The sequence below is a fragment of the Artemia franciscana genome, chromosome 2, assembly GCF_032884065.1.
Source record: "Artemia franciscana chromosome 2, ASM3288406v1, whole genome shotgun sequence".
Taxonomy (NCBI): Eukaryota; Metazoa; Arthropoda; class Branchiopoda; order Anostraca; family Artemiidae; genus Artemia; species Artemia franciscana.
Window position 1 is genome coordinate 38,371,777 of NC_088864.1, and position 22,168 is coordinate 38,393,944.

The window sequence follows — 22,168 nt, forward strand, 5'->3', positions numbered from 1 at the left end:
ACTTGCGTAAAGGTCGGGTTCATTAGTATGCAATATTGCGACTTTAATAAGAGATAAGATTTATTTCAAATTGGTCATCATGGTTGCTGCGCCCCTCTTTTCCAGGCTAATTTTATCTGTCTTTTAAAATATACTTTCATTTGAATAGTAAAGAATGCGGAAACTAGCCACCAGCACGACAGATCAGCGCCCATCCTTGCCACAATCTATTCAGGTCTTGTTTATTTTATATATTCTTTCGAGCGTAATTATTTTCAATACTAATGAAAATTAGAACTGCCAACAAAGGAAAAATTCCTGCACACACTACTCCTATAATCCAATTACTTATTTTTTATGGCACTTGATATCTACCAAGTGATATATAGCGATCGCAAATTCTGTCGGTCTGTCTGTCGGTCTGTCTGTCCAGGTTTTGCTACTTTAGGCACTTTCAGGTAAGCTAGGATGATGAAATTTGTCAGGCGTATCAGGAACCAGACCAAACTAAATTAGAAATAGTCGTTTCCACGATTTGATCATCCGCGGGGGAGGGGGGCGGGACGGTTAAATTGGGAAAATTTGAAAAAATGAGGTATTTTTAACTTACGAACGGATGATCGGGTCTTAATTAAATTTGATGTTTGGAAGGAAATCGTGTCTTAAAGCTCTTGTTATAAATCCCAACCGGATCCGGTGACATTGCGGGGAGTGGGGGGTGGAACCAAAAATCTTGGAAAACGCTTAGAGTGGAGTGATCGGGATGAAACTTGGTGGGAAAAATCATCACAAGTCCTAGATACGTGATTGACATTACCGGAAAGGACCCGCTCTCTTTGGGGGAGATGGGGGAGGGTCAATTCTGAAAAATTAGAAGAAATGAGGTATTTTAACTTACGAAGCAGTGATCGGATCTTAATGAAATTTGATGTTTGGAAGGATGTCGTGTTTTAGAGTTCTTATTTTAAATTCTGACTGGATCCGGTGACAATTGCAGGGAGTTGGGGGGACCTAAAATCTTGGAAAACGCTTAGAGTGGAGGGATCGGGATGAAACTTGGTGGGGAAAATAATCACAAGTCCTAGATACGTGATTGACATAACTGGAACGGATCCGCTCTCTTTGGGGGAGTTCGGGGGGAGGTTAATTCTAAAAAATTAAAAAAATGAAATATTTTCAACTTATGAAGGGGTGATCGGATCTTTATGAAATTTCACATTTAGAAGAACCTCGTAACTCAGATATCTTATTTTAAATCCCAACCGGATCCAGTGTCATCGGGGGCGGGGGGCGGAAATCTTGGAAAACGCTTAAAGTGGAGAGATCAAGAGGAAACATGGTTGGAAGAATAAGCACAAGTCCAAGATATGTGACGGAAATAACCGGACTGGATCCGCTCTCTTTGGGGGAGTTAGGGGGTGGGGTTCAGGGCTTTGGCGAGTTTGGTGCTTCTGGACGTGCTAGGACGATGAAAATTGGTAGGCGTGTCAGGGAGCTGCACAAATTGACTTGATAAAGTCGTTTTCCCCGATTCGACCATCTGGGGGGGGGGCTGAAGGGAGAGGAAAAATTAGAAAAATTGAGGTTTTTTTAACTTACGAGTGGGTGATTGGATCTCAATGAATTTTGATATTTAGAAGGACCTCTTGACTCAGAGCACTTATTTTAAATCCCGACATGCATTAAGCTTCTAATTTTCCTTTTAAATCAATCAATTGATTCTTAGAATTTTACCAGAGCTCATACCATATGAGCTCTTGGCTCTCGGCTCTTCCAACCTCGTCACAAGTGCCACATGAGTCTTAGCTCTTTTTATTTTATATTTTCTTTCGAGACTAATTTCAGATTTTCACTCCTGAGACTTTGAAATTTTCTTTTAATGTCATGCAATAATTAGGACTATCTACTGAACAAAAGCATGGACAATTGCACTTTTTAAGCCAAAAATACCTATATTTTAATGTTCTTTGATACTACTCACGTAGAATCTTATGATTTTAGTTACCTCTCTATTTGGTTAAAAGGCAATTTTATCCATGGCCTCCACTTAGTTCAAATTGTAATGCTTTCTTCACTTTCTTTACATTCATCCCATTTTCAAATGATCCATCATTCAGATATTAGTTACAAGCCCCTTCTCATCTCTATTAAAAATTTTCCGTACTGGTTGCCTTCCAATGACTTTATAAAGGGCACTAGAACTTTCAATTTCCAATCCAGTGAGCCCCATCCAGAGTTAATGCGACCGCCCTTTCCATAAAAACTGTATATGCCCCCTGGGCATAAATTACAACCCTTGTCCTGAGGACTCTGAAGGAGTTGTATTCCTCAAATACATAATTACTGGGTCTTTCAACTATGCTGAACAAAATGGCTATCTCAAAATTTTATTGGTTGTATTTAGGAAAGTTACGGGCGTGGGAGGCTGGTTACCCTCCAATCACTTTCGAATATTAGAAACGGCGATAGAACTGGCCATCTCCAATCAAGCGAACCCCTTTTGAAGTTTTTGCGACAACTGCTTCTGTAAGAAATGCCTCTGTTTAAAAAAAATAGAATAAATAGTTAATACATTGTGTCCACATCGATCTTTACTTAGGCAGCGCTTTTGTGCTGCCTATGATCTTCGGATTGTTTTCTGAACAAATAGCTATCTGAAAATTTCTATCATACATATTTCGGGAAAATAAGAGTGTGGGGGGAGCGGTAGCTGCCCCCCAGTCATTTTGACTTTTAAATAGGACACTAGAACTTCTGATTACCAGTCCAATGGGCACCTTCCAAAGTTTATACGACCACCCTTCCTACATAAACCTTATATGCCCCCGGGTTATAACTAACAACCCTTTCCCTGAGATCCGTGAGGGGATTGTCATTGGCAAAGACGCAATTTCCAGACCTTTCAACTATGATGAAAAAATGGTGACCTCAAAATTTTGATTGAATGTGCTTGAGGAAATGATGAGCTTGGGGAAGGGGGTTGCTGGTTGCCCTCCAATCACTTTCGACCATTGAACAGGACACTAGCCTTTTCAATTTCCAATCGAATGAATCCCTTTCGAAGCGTCTACGACAACTCCTTCTCTAGGAAGTGTCCTGGTCTAACAAAAAACATGAAATAAAATAAATAATATATTGTGCCCGTATCGCTCTTTACTTAGGTGGCGCCATTAAGCTACCTATGAAACTAAACTTATTTTTTCTTGCACTTTAATTTTCCCGATTACAAAAACACAACATGGTGATATCTCCCCTACAACTCACCTAATTATAATTAAATAAAGATAAAATAAGAATCTCATTGTTTAAAAAGTGGGGTGAGGGGATTTTTCGGGGCAAGGGAAAATATCATAAAGTCCAGGCGAATAGTATCAAAGGATATAAATTTTTTGCTCAAAAAGTGCAATTTTATATGTTTTTACCCAGTATGTGGGGCTAATTATTAAATAGAGTCAAACAGTTCGTGGTAACGAAGGAGCCACCCGGCTCAATAGCAACCAAAACTCTAAAAGATGCAATTTTGATACCAGTAGCTACATCAAAAGAATCGGATTTTAATGCTGATTTTAAATATATAAGTTTCATCAAGTTCAGTCTAACCCATCAAAATTTACGAGCCTGAGAAAATTTGACTTATTTTAGAAAATAGTGAGAAACACCCCCTAAAAGTCATAGAATCTTAACAAAAATCATACCATCAGATTCAGTGTATCAGAGAACCCAATTGTGGAAGTTTCAAGGTCCTATCTACAAAAATGAGGAATTGTGTATTTTTGCCAGAAGGCAGATTACGGATGCGTGTTTATTTGTTTGTTTGTTGTTTTTTTTTTCTTTTTTTTCCCAGGGTGTGATCGTATCGGCCCAGTGGTCCTAGAATCTTGCGAGAGGGCTCATTCTAACGGAAATGATAAGTTCTAGTGCCCTATTTAAGTGACCAAAAAAATTGGAGGACACCTAGGCCCCCTCCCACGCTAATTATTTTTCCCAAGTCAACGGATCAAAATTCTGAGATAGCCATTTTATTCAGCATAGTTGAAAAACCTTATAACTATGTCTTTGGGGACGACGTACTCCCCCACAGTCCCCGTTGGAGGGGCTACAAGTTACAAACTTTGACCAGTGCTTACATATAGTAATGGTTATTAGGAAGTGTGCAGACGTTTTCAGGGGGATTTTTTGGTTGGGGGAGGGATTGACAAGAGGGGGATATGTTGGGGGAACTTTCCATCAAGGAATTTGTCATGGGGGAAGAAAATTTCCATGAAGGGAGCGCCGGATTTTCCAGCATTATTTAAAAAAAACAATGAAAAAATAAATATGAAAAGTTTAACCTTATAACTATGTCTTTGGGGACGACTTACTCCCCTAAAGTCCCCGTGGGAGGGGCTAGAAGTTATAATAACATGAGAATACAAAAGTTCGTTACGTAAGCTAATTTATAAGTTACGTTTATCTTTTACTGATAAAAACATTCGTAAATAATTAAAAGTTCTAGTTGCCTTTTTAAGTAACGAAAAAATCGCAGGGCAACTAGACTTCTTCCACCGTTCCTTTTTTTCTCAAAATCATTCGATCAAAACTATGAGAAAGCCATTTAGCCAAAAAAAAACTTGCAAATTTCGTGTTAATTATTCCTCTCCGGAGAGCCAAAATCAAAACATGCATTGATTCAAAAACTTTCAGAAATTAAATAAAAAAACAAGTTTTTTTAGCTGAAAGTAAAGAGCGACATTAAAACTTAAAACGAACAGAAATTACTTCGTATATAAAAGGGGCTGCTTCCTCATCAACGCCCCACTCTTTACGCTAAAGTTTTTTTTACTGTTTTAAAAAGCAGAGTTGAAAGAAAGAGTCAAACTTTAGTGTAAAGAGCGGGGCGTTGAGGAGGAAAAGCCCCTTTCATATACGAAATAATTTCTGTTAGTTTAAAGTTGTAATGTCGCTCTTTACTTTCAGCTGAAAAAAACTTGTTTTTTATTTAATTAAAAGAAAGCTTCAAAGTCATAGGAATGAAAATTTGAAAATAGCCTCGAAAGAAAATATAAAATAAATAATAGTTGATTAGGTTGTAGCAGGGGTGGGCGCAGAAATTTTGTGTTTATTGGTAGTTTTAATTTTTGTTAATATTGAATTACGATGAGGCTCCAAAGAATATATAAAATTACTAAGAGCTGAATAGATTATAGCAAGTGTGGGCGCAGTTCTAGCGCGTTGATTGCTAGCCTTGGCATTCAGTACCATTTTAATTAAATTCATATTTGAAAAGAAAGATAAAATCAGCCTCGAAACGGGGGTGCTGCCACCATCATTTCGTGGTTACGAGCTGTAAGGAGCAGTCTGGCTCAATAGTAACCAAAACTCTAAGAGACAGAATTTTGATTCTGATATAGATACTACTACTACTACTACTAATAACTCACTGCAGCACCAAGCCGCCTGAGGCCAACACAGCTACGCACGCTCCTCCTCCAACCTAATCTATTTAAAGCCTCCCTCTTTACACCCTCCCAGGAAGTTCCCATTTCCTTTAAATCCTTATTTATGACATCCTCCCAACCCAGACAAGGACGACCTGCTTTCCGTGTAGCCCCAGACGGTTGGCCAAAAAGGACAATCTTCGGTAATCTGTCATCCTTCATCCGTAGAACGTGGCCTAGCCATCTCAACCTTTCTTTCATTATAGCCCCAGAAAGCGGGATTGAACCACACTTTTCGTACAACCTACTGTTTGAAATACGGTCAGTCAGCCGGGTACCCAGAACAATCCGTAGGCAATTTCTCTGGAAAACATCTAGTAAATTTTCATCTGCTTTTCGGAGTGTCCATGCTTCAGAGCCATATTTGACCACTGTCATCACTGTAGCTTCCAATATTCTAATCTTGGTTTGTAGGCTTATCTTTCTATTCTTCCAAACTTTTTTTAACTGTGAAAAAACACCCTGAGCTTTAGCTATTCTACTTTTAACATCTTCACTGCTCCCACCATCTTTACTAATAATACTACCAAGGTAACTGAAGCTCCCAACCTGATCAATCTTTTCGTTACCTAAGGTCACCTGCTCATCTTCACTTATTCCTAACCTTAGTGACTTAGTCTTCTTAACATTAATTTTCAAGCCTATTTTAGCACCCTGAACTCGTAAAACCTCTAAAAATTCATTCATTTTGCTCACACTTTCATCTAATATGCTTAAATCATCAGCATAATCTAAGTCGAGGAGCGTTCTTCCTCCCCATTTGATTCCATGGTCTCCAATTGCCTTTCCTGTGCTCCTTAAGACGAAGTCCATCAAAATGATCCATATAAAGGGGGATAGAACACAACCCTGCTTAACTCCTGATTTAATACAAAACCAGTTGCTAACCTCATTTCCTACCTTAACCGCAGCAGTATTATTCTCGTACATAGCGCAAATCACTTTAATGTATTTTTCTGGTATACCATATAACGATAAGACCTTTGTTAACGCTGTTCTATCAACAGAATCGAAAGCTTGCTCATAATCGATAAAACTAAGGACCAAAGGTGTTTGACAACGAAGGGACTTCTCAATTATTAACCTAAGAGTGAAAACATGGTCGACACATCCTCTACCTTTTCTAAAACCGCATTGTTCTTCCCTTAAAACTTTGTCTACAGCATTTCAAACATATAAGTTTCATTAAGTTTAGTTTTACCCATCAATGGCTACGAGCCTGAGAAAAATTGCCTGATTTTTGCAAAAAGGGAGAAACATCCCCTAAAAATCATAGAATCTAAATGAAAATCACAACATCAGATTCAACGTATCGGAGAACCCTAGTGTAGAGGCTACAAGCTACTGTTGGCAAAAATATAGAACCTTATATTTTTTGCCAGAAGGAAGATCACTGATGTGTGTTTTTTTTCCAGGGGTGATCTTATCGACCTGTTGGTCTTAGAGCATCGTAAGAGGGCACATTCAAACGGAAATTAAAAGATCTAGTGCCTTTTTTAAGTGACAAAAAGATTGGGGGGGCAACTAGGATCCCTCCTCCCTCTCTTCTTCCCAAAAGTGTCTGACCGAAATTTTGAGATGGCCATTTTGTTCATCATAGTTGAAAGGCCCAATGACACTACCTTTGGATATAATATGACCCCCTCCCCCTACATCCCCAGGGGAAAGGTCTTTAAGTTATAAAATTTGTACATTGTTTACGAATAGTATTTGTTATTGGGAAGTATGCATAAATTTTCGGGTGGGGGTGGGATGATTTTTATGTTGAGAGTTTTTCCATGGGGAAGAAGTTCCAGGGGATTAACTTGTCAGGGGAAATTACACACTGGGAGAATTTGCCTGAATTCTTATGCAAAATTATTTTTATATGTCTTGCTTTCTCTTTTTCGTCTCAATTTTATGTGTGGAGTCTGTCCGGGGTAAATTTTCACCGAGATTGAAACTTTCTGGCACTATTTATAAAAAGACCATAAATTAAATAGACGAAAACAAGTTTTTCTACTGAAAGTAAGAAGCGACACTGAAACTTAAAAATAACAGAAATAATTACGTATATCAAGGGCGTTTCCCCCTCCTCGACACTTCGCTCTTTACGATAAAGTTTAAAATTTTACCCCAATTCTTTAAGAACAACTCCTGAAACACTACGGTTCAGACTGTCTGATTGCACAGTATCAAAAGTTGGTTGAGCACTTTTTTCAGGGCACGCTATTCGCCTTCTTTCCTTTGACACCGCAAAAGTCTTTGGTCGTGTATGGCACAAGGGACTTCTTTTTAAACTGAAAGCCTATGCCAATGGAACTGGTGGTCGTGTATTTGAAGTGCTTGTTGACTTTCTTCGTTAACAATCTTTGCAATTTGTCCTTGACGGCTTCATATCAAAAGAGCACCCGGTCATATGATGACCTAGGGGACCGCCTTGTGAAGAAAACTCAACATTTAGCTGATGACACGACTACAAAAACACCAATTGCAAAAAAGAAAATCCCAGCGAACCCCACAAAAATCTTCAGGCTGACCTGGAGAGAATTGAGGCGTGGGCAAAGGCATGACCAGTCAGTTTTAACGCGTCGAAAACAAAAGAGCTCCTAATTTCTAAAGCGTACAGTATGAGGGCTCATCCTGATTTCGTCTCAAAAAGAGATGTAATAACGTGAGTTGATACACTGCGGCTATTTGGAGTTAATTTCTCTTCGGATCTCTCATGGACTGAGCATCTCAATAAAATTAGATCCTCTTGCTCCAAGAAGTTAGGAGTTATCCTAAGATACAAAAGTCTTCACCCTGATGAGTCTATTCTACCACATTTCATTTCTTGCATCAGACCTGCCATGTAATATGCATGTCCTCTCTTTGCTGGTGCTCCAAAAAGCCAAATCGCTCCGCTCCAACGAATTCAAAATAGAAAAGTTCCTGCAGCAACCTCTGGCAACATGAAAACTAAAACCCACAGTTGATTCAGGAACGCCTTTATATGGCGTCCATGTCGGTTTTCTACTAGTACATGTATAACCCTCCATCAGAGGAGCTATCGAAGCTTGTTTTTAATAGAGCGAAGCCCTTGCGATCAACTTGCCGAGGTACAGCTCGTCAGGACTACACGGAGCAGTGTACTCCCCACCAAGAATATCTGAAAACAAGTTTCGCCCGGCGATCGGTTGCTACATGGAATAGATAGCCGGCAGATATACTCCCGAAAATCATTCCCTTGACGCTTTCAAGAGAAAGTACAACAAATACCTCAGTATTTGAAATGAGGTGGAGCCTCCATCTGTAATGGAGCCGTGAAGCCTGTAAAATAACATATATGAAGGAGTTGGCCCCCTTCTCAACATTTCGCTCTTGACGCTAAAGTTTGAACTTTGTTCCAATCCTTTAAGAATGAATACGGAAACACAACGGTCTTTTCATTAGAAGAATAAGAAGCTTTTCTACAAGTACTAAAAAACTTTAGCACAAAGAGTGATGTATTGAGGAAGGGGAATGTATATGAACCCCTTCGTATGCGCAGTAATTTCTGTTCGTTTTAAGTTTTAATGTTACTCCTTACTTTCAGTTGAAAAAACTTGTTTTGTTTATTTAATAGGTAAAAAAGGTAAATGATACGGCATTAGACTTTACAGTCTCTACCGGCGGTGCTGATCTCCGTTTATTGGCCGTTCAGCCAGGAAGTGCAATGGGGGGCTGGGGGCCAACCATCCTGTGCTTTCGAACACCCTTCCTGTTTACCTTCCCCAGATTTCTCCAGGTACCCATTTAGAGCTGGGTCGACTCTGGCTGAGCTTATAGAGTCATGCCACTGACCCCCGTCCCAAACTAGGTAATTTGGTAAACTAGGATTCGAACCCTCGTGCTTTCAGACAAAGGATCCTGAATACAGCGCACCAATCTACTCGGCCAGGACGGCTCTCCTGTTGTTTATTTATTGACCTGTAAAATTTGAATTTGGCCCAGCCGGGATTGAAATAGCTATTTTGTGAAACAAATCTTATCTCTTATAAAAGACACAATATTGCCAACTAATGTTCCCAACCATTACGCAAATTTGAAATTTTTTAAATCTCTGGTTTAAAAACTTCATTAGGATATTTTACGTTTGATAAGAGAAAAAAATGTATATGAATAGAGTTGCATGTAAAAAATGTAACAGAAGAAAGTCTTGATGTATGTGGAGACTCCATTTTGGTTTTACAACTGTTAATCACGGCTTCTTAGTTTAGATCAAGGATTTGAAATGACTTTTTTTTGGTTCTGAAAGAAATTTAAAATATATAAACAAATTTTAAACATAAATATTAAACAAACGGTAGAAAAATGGAGACTTGCAAAAAGATACTGAGAACAAAATTTTAGTTTGATGACAAAGCTGTGATAAGGCTAATAACCGGGCTACAGCCACAATTTCCGATGCATTTTCACCATTTAAGGCACGCGGCGTATGTTGTTAGCTATGGTTGAGGGTCGTGCTCACTGATCCATAGCACAAAGACAATGATTCAGCTGCGAATCTAAATAGTTATTACGCAGTTATTTGAGTGAGATAATTGTTACTGTCATTAAAAAAACATCGACAAATAAAATCCAGAGAAAGGTTACTTTAAGATGTATGGGCAGTGAGACATCTCTTCGAAAGATAAAGATGTGAACGTAATGAAAAACTGAGATATATCCAAGACGCTGCTAAACACGTGCTAATTTTTGAAATAGATTTAATTCTTAAAGAATTAAGTTACAAACTACAATCATGCTATATATGCTGGGTTTGTTGTAGCTCTTACTATTGGTACCAAACGAAAACCATTTACACACAGCTAGCTATTGAAACATGTTCATAAATTTATTTAATTTCTTTACAAATGAAAAACAAGACATGATTGAAGGAATTAAAGATATGCCAGTATCAGCTTGAACATTTGGCATCGCATTGGAAATTTGGCCAAAATACTGACAAAAAGTTTAAAATTGGTTTATTATGCATCGACGTAATTATCTTTACAGTTGATGAAATTACATTCTATCAGCGATTATTTTTAAAATGAAAATATCTATGGTTCGAACGTTTCTTTAATGTTTGTATTTTGGCTGATTTTTATCTACAGCTGAAAAATATTTCTGACCCGTCATTTAGATTATAACACCATCCGTTAGCCATATCAAACAGCTCTTGGCAACGAACTGTAAGTGAGGAGTAACCTGGCTCAATAGTAACCGAAACTCTAAAAAAAACAGAATTTTGATTTCGACGTTGGGTTTCCTACTGGTCAAAGGAAAGAAATTCTCGCTATCTATCTACCAATCATACTGGTGTAGGGTTTCGACATAAACTTTATTAGATAGACAAATTGTTTCTCTGAAACTAGCGTTCCTTGGCACTAAAATCTCGTTGTAAGCAAATTTCAAAAATGTTTTCGTCCTCATTTATGATATCTAAAAATGCAATATTTATATACTATAACTAATAATTTGCTATAAGGTTAACAGTACTGATTGATTTTGAAGCTTATGGCATAGTACCAGTAAAACAAAGTTCCTGGTTTCGTCTTGAAATCACGCTAAATGTGAAATGATTCTGGGAATGAAATTTTAAGACTAACTTTAAAATACGTAGTATATAATTCAATGGACACGCTGTGAAATGGATAGTCTCGGTTCCCCCTTGGGGCTGTCTGATAGCAATCTCTTGGCAAGACCGTCTGAATTTTTGTTCTGAATTGTTTTTCTGAATATAATTGTTTCTACAGAATCTTTTTCCTTTATTATTTCGTGAATTAAGCTCAATTCCTGATTATTTTAAAGCACCAAAACTTGAACCTAATTGTCTTATTTCTATTTCAGATTTTTAAATGTTTCTTGAATTTCTAATAGCTTTCCGATATTTCAATTGTTTTGGTCTCATTCCTATCAATTTTTAGCCCAAAATTCTCCGATACTTTTCTGATGAACCAAACTCTCCCAATCAATTACTAGAATTTTATCTTTAACTGAATAATTGCAATTTCATCGATCGAAAATTCCAGCCTCTATTCAAAAACAAAAAACAAATTTTGGAAAGAAAACAGGATTTAATAAATTTTTCTGATAAACTTGAAATTTTTTCTTGACTTTGAGTATAAGCATAGGTCGTATTGATGAAAACAATGTCAAATTAGCACAAAAAGAGCAAACGAAGTCATAAGCGGAAATACAAAATAATTCAAATTACTGAAAACCCTGCATTACTCACTTTGCATGGTTTTGGTATTAGAATTGTCCAGATAACTTTTTCAAGATTTGAACATGAAATAAATGAGTAAAGTAGCATTCTTTCTGCATCAGGAAATTAAGAGCTATCTTTTTTCGAGATACGGAATTTTTTTTTCGTTTCTATCCATCCTGTTTGTTCATTTTCTTTATAAACCTTATAAATAAGTAATCATAAAAGATAGGTATTCTCTTGAACGAAAATATTCAAGCGTAGTTTCCTGTATAATAACTCAAGTTCTAGCAATACAGTCGCGATTTAAAAAAAAAATGACGTATGGAGCCAAGTTTGAACTTCTTTCCTCTCTGCTAAAGCCTCAGGAAGGCTTTAGCCCTCCTGAGGCTTAGACTTAGCTTCTCCTAGAAAATTCAAGGTAAATAGCAATCGCGACATTTAGAAAAAATAAAAACATTTTTGACAATGATCTTTTTCATGTCTAAGCCCCCCGGGTCAATTTTAGCAAAAATACCATGCACCCCCCCCCAATTTTGGTAGGTTTCCTTGCATATAACTATTGACATTTCTATTAGTGTTTTAATTCACTGTATACCACACACTGTTTATATTTGTTCCAGTAGATTCTCAAATCGTATAAGCAAAAACCGAATTCGGGAAGGTGTTTCTAGCTAATTAGACATTTTGTGAGAAATGTTTGTATTGTAAATCTAAACACTAACTATACACTTGCTTAAAAGATACAAAAATTTTTAAAGCATTTTCATCCTTTTAGCAATGCTGTTTTTTATTCTTGTTTATCCATAACAAAAAATACTAAAGAATAATATTGTTTAACTATAGTACTGCTTTTCAACTATAGCTTCATCAATGAATTGTGTTTTCTGAAGTTGTGATTTTAAATTCATTATAGCGGCAGTTGTTGTTGGTTTCTTCATTTGCTGGGCTCCTTTTCACGTTCAACGACTACATTTTAAATATGGTCTTGGAGTTGTAAGATATGACATATTTTTGAAAGTGAACGAAGGTCTGTTCTACATTGCTGGATGCTTTTATTTCCTTGCAGCCGTCATAAATCCCATATTATACAATGTTATGTCGGAAAAATATAGATTAGCTTTCAAGGAAACGTTTTGCAGAGGGAAAGATAGAAGTATACGGAGCAGTTTTTACTCGCAAGCAGATCAATTTCAGACAAGGTTAGCCAATACATTTTTTCTAGAGTGTATCTTCAACACGGCATATATATATTTATTATATATTATTTGGCATATATATATATTATTTGTGAATATATGAATATATTCGTATATATACTTACTCTTTGATCTTTAAACTTGTGTTTCCGAAAGACTGCAGTTGCGTCCTCAGTCATATAGTCCTTACAAGTCTATCAAGTTCATGGAAATGGAAAACCAATTAAGACTCATCTACGTCGTGCGGATGTAGTTTAAAGTTACGCAATATGTGCAAGAATTAATAATTTATTAGTAATAAGTAATTAGTTATTAATTAATAAATTAATCAATAATTAATTTTACACCACTTGATCCTTTTGCCATTAATATGCAAAGAAAGACATGGCTTAGCTAGCCACATGACGATTTTACGGTTTTGCAAAAGAGTTACTTTCCTACTTCAGAATATTTTTTTAAATCCATGTGATTAGAAAAAAATAAATACGTTGCCAGATCGAAAACAATTTTGACAGAATTATGCCAGGAATTTTGACGCGTTGTTAAAGTTGGCTACAGATATTTGGACATGAGATTACTAGTAGGTGACGTGAGATTTTATTAGTAGTTTTGAAACTTTTAGAAAAAATTGAAAATCTAGAGCGTAGTAATATATCTAGGTTTTGACTGAACCTTATTATAAAATATGATAAAACAAGAGAAAAAGACGTTGAAAATGAAAAAAAAGACGAAATGCGAAAACGAGAGAGTTTTTCATTACAGAAAGCATTTTTCGGGCATCTCAAGTATGAACTAAAAACCAATTTTCACAAAAAAATAACTGCGATACTAAAATTTAAAACGAGCAGACATAAAGTCATTTAATAAGTCTAATAGAAATTATGGCGAATGACTGGATTGAACCAAAAAGGAACATAAATAATTAAGTCTACTTTAAAACGAATACAAATCATCACAATTAGGAGTTGTACTGCCGCTCTATCAAACCTCTTCAAGACTAGAATATTGTTTGCGCTAGAAAGAAAATGGCGTATACTGCGAAAAGCTTGATATTTATTTGTTATATAAAAAAGAAAAATCAAATTACCAATCAAATTTACAGGAAAAAAAAAAAAACTCAAGTGTGTGACTTTCAATTTAGTTTATCCATTTTAAAAGGACCATTTTTGCCATTATTTTCTATTTTGATTCCGTTTCGTTTCAGATTATAGAAAATTTATAGCTAAATAAAACTTTTATAACGTCAATTGGAATTTCATGAAGCAATAGGTTAAGTTTGTGAAGAAGTCTTGGAAATGGCAAATCAATAATTGGTGCGCCAATTGATTTTCTATGTATTTGAAAAGAATAGATTTAACATGAAGAAGACAATGAAGGAAACGAATTGCATATTTGACTAATAAATATAGATTGATTGCTTCAAATATACTGATATATAAAAAAGAGAATTCCTCAAAGGTTAAATAGTATTTTTGGTACTTACGTACTATACAGAACCCACTCGAGAAGTGAGGTTAAGCTAATCTTAATGAAACATACCAAAATATGTTGAAAATATTTTAGTAATAAAATTATTGGTACTACACCGGACAATTATGGACAGCAGGCCACCCAGATCGCACTATACTAACTAACCAAGATACCTAACTAACCAAGACCCTAAACTAACCAAGATGCAAACTCTATATGTTAGATATTTAGTTAAAATGTATCTACAACGTAGTTTTTCCACTGAGCCTAAGCTAATTGTCTCCGAATACAGATAGCTAAACCGGTTTCTGTCAGATCTTGCAGATCATACTTCTTGAGTGTGTTCTGAATAATACGTAAGTACCATATTTTTTAACTTTTGAATGTTATAACGAAAAGAAGAAAACTGTTCAAAACATATTTTAATTTCTGTTTGTTCTAGAGTTCATTTATTCATTCTTAGTATCGTTGTTCGTTTTGGTTTGGGTGACAATATCACTTTTTTTCATCAAACAGTTCGTGGTAACGAACTGTAGTAAGGAGCGACCCGGCTCAATAGTAAACGAAACTCTAAAAAATTGAATTTTGATGCTAAAATATACATCATAATAAAAACTATATAAAAAACTAGTTTTTTTTTAGCTGAAACTAAGGAGCGACATTAAAACTTAAAACGGACAGAAATTACTCCGTATATGAAATGGGTTGTCCCCTCCGAAATCCTTCGCTCTTTACGCTAAAGTTTGTCTCTTTGCCACAATTCTGTTTTTTAAAACAATTAAAAGCTTTAGCGTAAAGAGCGAGGGATTGCGGAGAGAGAGAGAGAGAGAGAGAGGGAGAGGGACTTAAACATTATATTTTCATTATATTTTGGTATATTTAATTACGATTAGCCTAGTTTTACTTCTTGAGTGTGGTCACTATAACACGTAAGTATCTAAGAAGCTATCAAGTGGGCTTAGTTACCAATCCCTTGCTTCATAATTCCATTTTTTACTACTGAACCCGGCTATTGTGCCAGGGCCATACATCAAACGCAAATTTAAAAAAACTAAAAATTTAGTGAAGTTTTATGAACATGCAAGAAATACATCGCAGTTCCCACTGTCATGGTTACCGCAAAACTCTTGAATAGACTCATTTTGTATAGTCCCCGCAGAAACTTTTCCATGAATATAATTAAACTAACTCATCAAAGATGAAAAAACATGATGATTTCTTTTGTTTTCGTCGTAGTCACGAAACTCAAGAAAAACACTATGCATAGCCTATAAATTTTGGAAACCACTCTTTTCAATAATTTCTCTCTGATTAGAAAGACCATCTACCTTCCCTTTGTCGGAAGTCTGTTACTGTGAGACATTATCGGTAACTATAAATTTAAAATTATCTCCTTGTAGTAATTCCAATCAAAATAGAAAATACATCCACTTTCCTTTCGCCAGAAATCTTGGTTGATACTTGTCCAAATTTTAGCCTTCTGGTTTGAATAATGTCTATTGTAAATAACACCGAAATACTATGTAATAATATTAGCATAGTCTTCCCTTTTAAGTATTAAACAAAAAAATTAGGCAAAAAAAAGTAAAGACAAAGATATTCAGTGGGTAGCTGGAAGTGTTTAACTCAATGTCTTTAATGGTATTTGGACTAAAATTTTTACTATTAGAAGCAATTGTAAACAGGCAATTCTGGCATTAAAACCCCCTTATTAGGATTGTATAAAAATGATGTTAGTTCTTTTTTTAATAGATATGTCTATCTATTTATCCGTCCATGCGTCATTCGTGGGGCAGTAGAACTAAGATTAGAGAATCATAGAGCTAAGATAGTCATAGAACCTATAGTTTTCCAAGTGTCGGAATGGGTGTTAGGCACGGGTAAACGGCAGGAGTAAGTTTGCCTCTCTTAAAAAATCTCTTAACCAATACTTTTCTGTTATATTTTAGCAAGGCTCGCCTGCCTAGATTCTCAGGCAGGTTGACCAAGAATTTAAAATTGACATAGGACCATTAGATTGCCTGGAATGAGAGAAACAAGGCACGCCTACCTATGGTCTTAGGCAGGTTGAACCAAGAATTCAGAATTGACCGTCAATTTTTGTAGAATGACAGGCAAACAAGCGTCTAAAGTCAAAATTGGGCCATTCTGCAACGAGTGTCAGGCAAGGCGATTCATTCACTTTATGAACTTAGACAGTTAATTTAAAACTGTTAAACTTAATTTATTAAAACTATTAAAATTATTAAACTAGAGACAGTTAATTAAACTTAGAAGTTAATTTAATGTTAGTTGAACAACAAGTTGACTGAAATTACAAGGGGAATAAGCGTCCAAAGCCTACAAGGGCCTCCTGTCTGCCTGGAATGTTGTGCAAGCGAACCCAATTATAAGCTAAGACAGTTGGGCTAACAAAAAATGAATGATATATTGGTTGACCAGTATTTAGTTGACTGTCTGAGTTTGTCTCTTGGGTTTTGCTGTCTAGGCTTGTCAAAAGCTCTGGTAATTTTACCAAAAAAAATGCCCAGATAGTCGGTAAAATGGTATTACCCCAGACAAGTCAGCTGAGGAAAAAAAATTGCTTAATTAATTAATTAAAAAAAGTGCAACCGGAACCCCTGTCGATAATCCACAGACTTTATATGAGGGGGTCACTATAGATGAAAAAATAGTGAAAAATGAAATTGGATGAGAATGGTAGACTGAGCTGAGGCAATGAATAGACACTCTTTGGAGAGTGATTGGAGACAGCGGGCACCCCCTCCCCGCCTATGCTGGAAAGAGAATAAACCACGACTCTTTGCATTTGTTAAACTTTTCCTTACCGACGCTTAGAAATGCAGGACATATTTAGGGGATTTGGTCATTTGGCCATCCACCCAATTCATATGAATGTCATGGAAGGTTAAAAGTTTCTATTTTTTAACTAGAAAATTACTCTTGATCGCTTTTTTAACTAAAAAACCTAAAAATCACTTTTTTGATGCCTTAGATACCTCATCTCTTTATAAAGAATCCACTTGCCTGCACCTTGATGTCTCATTAAGATTTTGTATGGACTGTATATTTCGTAGACTAAATGTAGCTTTATGATTCAATGCACCATCATGCAGCATTGTGGTCTATGGAACTGGAGGCTGAATGTATAACTTCTCAATGATTCTTAATTTCTTGAGTATATCATAATTTTCAGTTGATTGCCTTTGAGCCACAAAATGACAAAAACGCCTCTTTTCTGGGGCTCGATCCCATTTGCTACTTAAAAAGGACACTAGAGTTTTTAATTTCCTTTCGGATGTGCCCGCCACCAATACCACTAGGACCTCTGATTCGACAACGTCAAAACTGGGGAAAGCACACTAACAAACGAAAACAAAAAATAAATAAACACAAATAAACTACAAAATTTTGCATTTTGTAGATCAGGCTTGAAGCCTCTGTAATGGTGTATTTTCTTATATACTGAATTTGATAGTGTAATTCCTATCAAGATCACTCTCATTCTTAGGGTGATTTTTATACCCGTTTTGCCAAAAATTGGCACATTTTAACAGGGTCGTTAGTTTGTACGAGTGATTTGAAACTTAATGAATCTTTGGAATCACCACAAGAAGCCGTCTTTTAAAGTCCATATTGTTATCCGATTTTTTTGATTTTTTTTTTTAGTTTCGATTATAGCTAGCATAAGTCACTCCTCACTTACTATTCCTTACCATAAATTATTTGATAAAAGGTACATACTTTGATGAAAAATTTCTGACTTGTTTGTAAATAAATTGCGATATCTTCGTGATGTTTAGTTGTGTTTCAAATTTAATAAAGTTTAGAGGCTGTAAGGATCGCTCTCTATTAAAGTTCTCTTCTGTTCCCTAATTCATATTTCTTGCAGTGCTCGTTCATCCTACAGAAAAGAGCCACCTTTTTGGTCCTCTGATAGAACATCCATTGCAACGCGAATTACCCGCATGAACTCCATTGACTCTTCGACTTCGATTGATACAACACCTCGTCAATCATTCATATTGAGGCTTTTTACAAGGTAAGATATAGATGAGCATCTGAAACATAGCTGTCACTTTAAAATGAGAGGGAAAGGATTTCTATCGAGCTCTCTTGTCTACTTGTCACTGAATTGTTGACATCCAAAATAACCACTTATTTATATCAATAACATGAAACCAGCAAAATAGAAAAAAAACACGTCAATCATTCAGCAGTTTTCAGTCGGAAAAACACAGGTTGAATTTAAAATCAATTTGTCTCTGTTGTCACTTAATAGCTTTTAAAAGTCTATGTCTTTTCTTTTTTCCATGCTTGGAGCAGAGGACTAGAACCATTTTTTTTAACCAAGAGGGGGCCATTGTCATAGTTTTTTTTTTCTGTGAAGTGAAATGACACATTTTTCTTCCTAATAGAATGCTAAAAAGCTAGTTTTCTTTACATTGATTTTTTTTTAATAATAAACACCATTTGATTCTCATTTGGAGGCTTGTCCACCACCAGCAATCTCTCAAGGGGCCACTTTTGTAACCGAGCGTTCAGTTTTAAATTCGAAATGGAAAATATTTGGTTTCTATAGTCCATAGCTTTTGCATTTTTATGCATTAAACCTTCCCCTTCCTTTGGATTGTTCATGCTAGGAGCAGGTCACTAGAACCATTTTTTTTAACCAAAACATGGTCATAATTCTTCAGGATTCAATTTTAATTCCTCTATAATTTATGTCTCTTTGCATTATAAACGTGAAAATAGTTCTGTTCTAATTTATATCTTATAGCTGTTATTTTAGTTTTCTTTCTTTAGTTCCTGAAGTTTTTTCTTTTATTGAATTGAGCTATTACATCGCTATATAGAAGCCAACTAAACCTCCGTTGCCTGTGCAACGGGAAGTGTTGCAGCAACTTTGCCCTGTTCCTTAGGGCACAGTTGCGGAGCAACACGTGCAACTGTGCCCTACGGGACACAGTTGCGGAGCAACAGTCTCCATTATGTCCTTCAGAGGACATTTTTCTAATGCGGCTTCGATTGTTATCTTGAAGCATCTTTGATATGGTTTTATTTCGAGCTCCTCGAAATAGTTCGAGGAGCTATTATTCATAATTATTTTATCTCTAAAACGTTTTCTTCCGAAACTAGGGCCGTCTTAACTTGACGCCAATTCGAAGTATTATGTTTCGAGACGCACATTTCGGGAATTATTTCCGGGAAATCTGAAAGAGATACGGAAATAACGTCTTATAGTTTTCTGCTTAACTTTTGATGGTCTAAGCTAGGAAAATATAAAACAAACCAAATTCACCAAAAAATTTAAATTGCCCCGAGGGCATGACAAAACTTCCAAATAGAAAAACCCAAAGAAGGAATTTTATTTCGGAGAAACTATTGTAAGCTCCAGTTGTTAGGAGATCGAGACCTGTCGAACCGCGTTGGAAAAAAAAATTCTAGCTGGTCCAGAACAGAAGTTACCTCTAGAACGAATTTCTAGAAATTATTTCTTAGAGAACGAAGCAACTTGGTATATAGAAAACTTCACTTCTTCTTGCATACTTTTCATAGCACTACTCGATAAAAATATAAGAAACATCAAAATCGAAAATTTCAGAAAATTCCAAAAAAAATCGGAACGAGAAGGACTTTTCCGGAATTATTTCCGGGAAATCTGTAAGAGCTGCGGAATTTTGTGCTCCGGTTCTCGAAGAGACAAATGAAAGTTCTACATGAGTTCAGCATAACTGTATTTCTAACAAGTTTATTTCCGAAGCTAGGGTCGTCTTAACTTGACGCCAAACATCGAACGCAGAGTTTCTAAGAAAAAACGGTTTTATTTTTTTTTATGGAAAACTGTTAGAAATTTTAGGAACTTCTCTGGAACTTTTTTACTCTGTTTCACGTTTCCCTTCCCTCTGAAAAATCTCAAATTTTTAACTCTTACCACTTCGGAGCTACAGGTCGCTGATCACGGTGAAAAAAAAAACAAACAAAAAAACAAAAAAAAACTACGAAAGCAGTAGTGTTGCTCCGCAACACAATTGCTCCGCAACACAATTACAGTTTGGTACCATCTATGGTCTTTACCCTTTATCTTTGCATCATCTTTACCCAGCAGTCATAACCATCCTGAAATAAATCCAGCAATGCAGTCTAAATAGTACTCAAAAAGATAAAAACCAAAAACACTGGTAATGTTTGAAATCAGCTTTTTGCCAGAAAAATAGTTAAGAATTGTACTGTTTTTAAGCTGAGTTCTTAAAAAACTACTTTCAAGCTTATTGTTTCACTCTAGGCTGCAAAGTAGCAACTCCTAACTTTTTGTAAGTGTGATGCACTGTAGCTTACCATTATTAAATAAGTAAGTAAGTAAATAAGACGGTACTAGACCCTTAAGGTCCAAACTTGCGGTGCTGATCTCCGTTTCGCGTCCCTTCAGCCAATAAGTGCAATGGAAGGTTAGGGGCCAACCATCCTGTGCTTTCGCACACTCTTCCTGCTTACCTTCCCCAGGTTTCTCCATCAGTATCGGTATTGCGAAGGCGTGACCAATAAATACCAATTCTTCTTATATACATCACACTCCATTTCTTCCTATTTTGAAGAATTATTGCAACTACATATTGAAGTCTCCTTCAACTTTGTCTTTTGTTTTGGTGTCTCAATTTTGTTTTTGTTAGTATAATTTACTGATACCGCTGCTATTGTAAAATTCTCAAAGCAACGTTCATTCTGCTGAGGCCAAGGTAGTGGTGAATTCTGCTATATAAGAACAGAATCCTTCACAAAAAACATTTGTTTGTGCAGGTAGTATAAATGTCCTTCTAAGAACTGAGTATATTGAAAACAGATGAACATTTGATCTCTTATGTTCACTGATTTAAACTAACAGCACTGGGATCTGAGAACACCAGCCTATTAACAACTTAAAACTTCTTTTCAGGTCCATTAGTGAAAGAAGTAATGACTCGTCTAAGTCCTTGAATTCGTCTCCTGTGTCTAATACACTGATCAAGGAGCATTATAAAGACGACAGGGATGATTTTGTGACTCCAACCACGAATGAGAAAAAATTAATTAAGAGCACATTAAAAGCAGGTAGAATTTTATAAACTAGAACCTTGTTAATTATTTTCCTTTTTCGTTCTTTTTTTCTCACTTATAAATAACCCCAAGGTTATATATGGACTAACAAACGAACTATCCCCACACAATTAAGGTGAACAAAATTAGCGATGCAAACTAAAAAACTTGTTATAGCAATAACAGTGGTTCCAAATTGGGAAGCTCATATCTTAAGGTGTTCGAAAAAACCCTATACTTTATAAATTTCGGAATTGCAAATCAAAAGCAGCTTGCACAAAAAAACAATTCCGGGGAATCCGCTTTTCTAGAGGTATTTAATATAAGTTATTAATAATTCTGAAAGAAAGTTTTGCATCTAGCATCAGAAGAAAAATTTAATCTTTATACACAAATTAAATAAATAAAAAAATAATAGACGAAAAGTCAATCCAACGAAGCTTGGCTACCGAAGATAGAAAATCAAAAGTTTGTTTATTCAAAATATATTTGTGATCTAGTGTTATAACAAATTTGAGATGTTTTCAGTTTTTTTATTGCTGTTACTGAATTTTTTGATATATTTTTAAATCTCGATGTATAGCAGATTATAATACCTTTTTGCACAGTTTTTTCTTTTACATAGAAAACATCTTGCGTGAAATATATTAAGCTCGAAAGTCACGTTCATTTAAAAAAAAAGAAAAAAAATGCAGGCTGCAACCTACTATGCAGCGAGATTAAATTTTTTCGAAATCGTTTTGCTTCTGATTAAGAAATACGTTTTAGCACCCTAC

At 35.8% G+C, this 22,168-nt stretch overlaps 1 protein-coding gene across 1 annotated transcript in view; it reads left to right on the plus strand.

The window, feature by feature from the left end:
• Positions 1 to 22,168, plus strand: part of LOC136041312 (neuropeptides capa receptor-like) — a 146,095-nt gene that overhangs the window by 110,204 nt on the left and 13,723 nt on the right. The window contains exons 7-9 of the mRNA XM_065725942.1: positions 12,566 to 12,851; positions 18,211 to 18,360; positions 21,253 to 21,407. Of these exons, the coding sequence (XP_065582014.1) occupies positions 12,566 to 12,851; positions 18,211 to 18,360; positions 21,253 to 21,407 (591 nt within the window). The remainder of the gene's footprint in view (positions 1 to 12,565; positions 12,852 to 18,210; positions 18,361 to 21,252; positions 21,408 to 22,168) is intronic.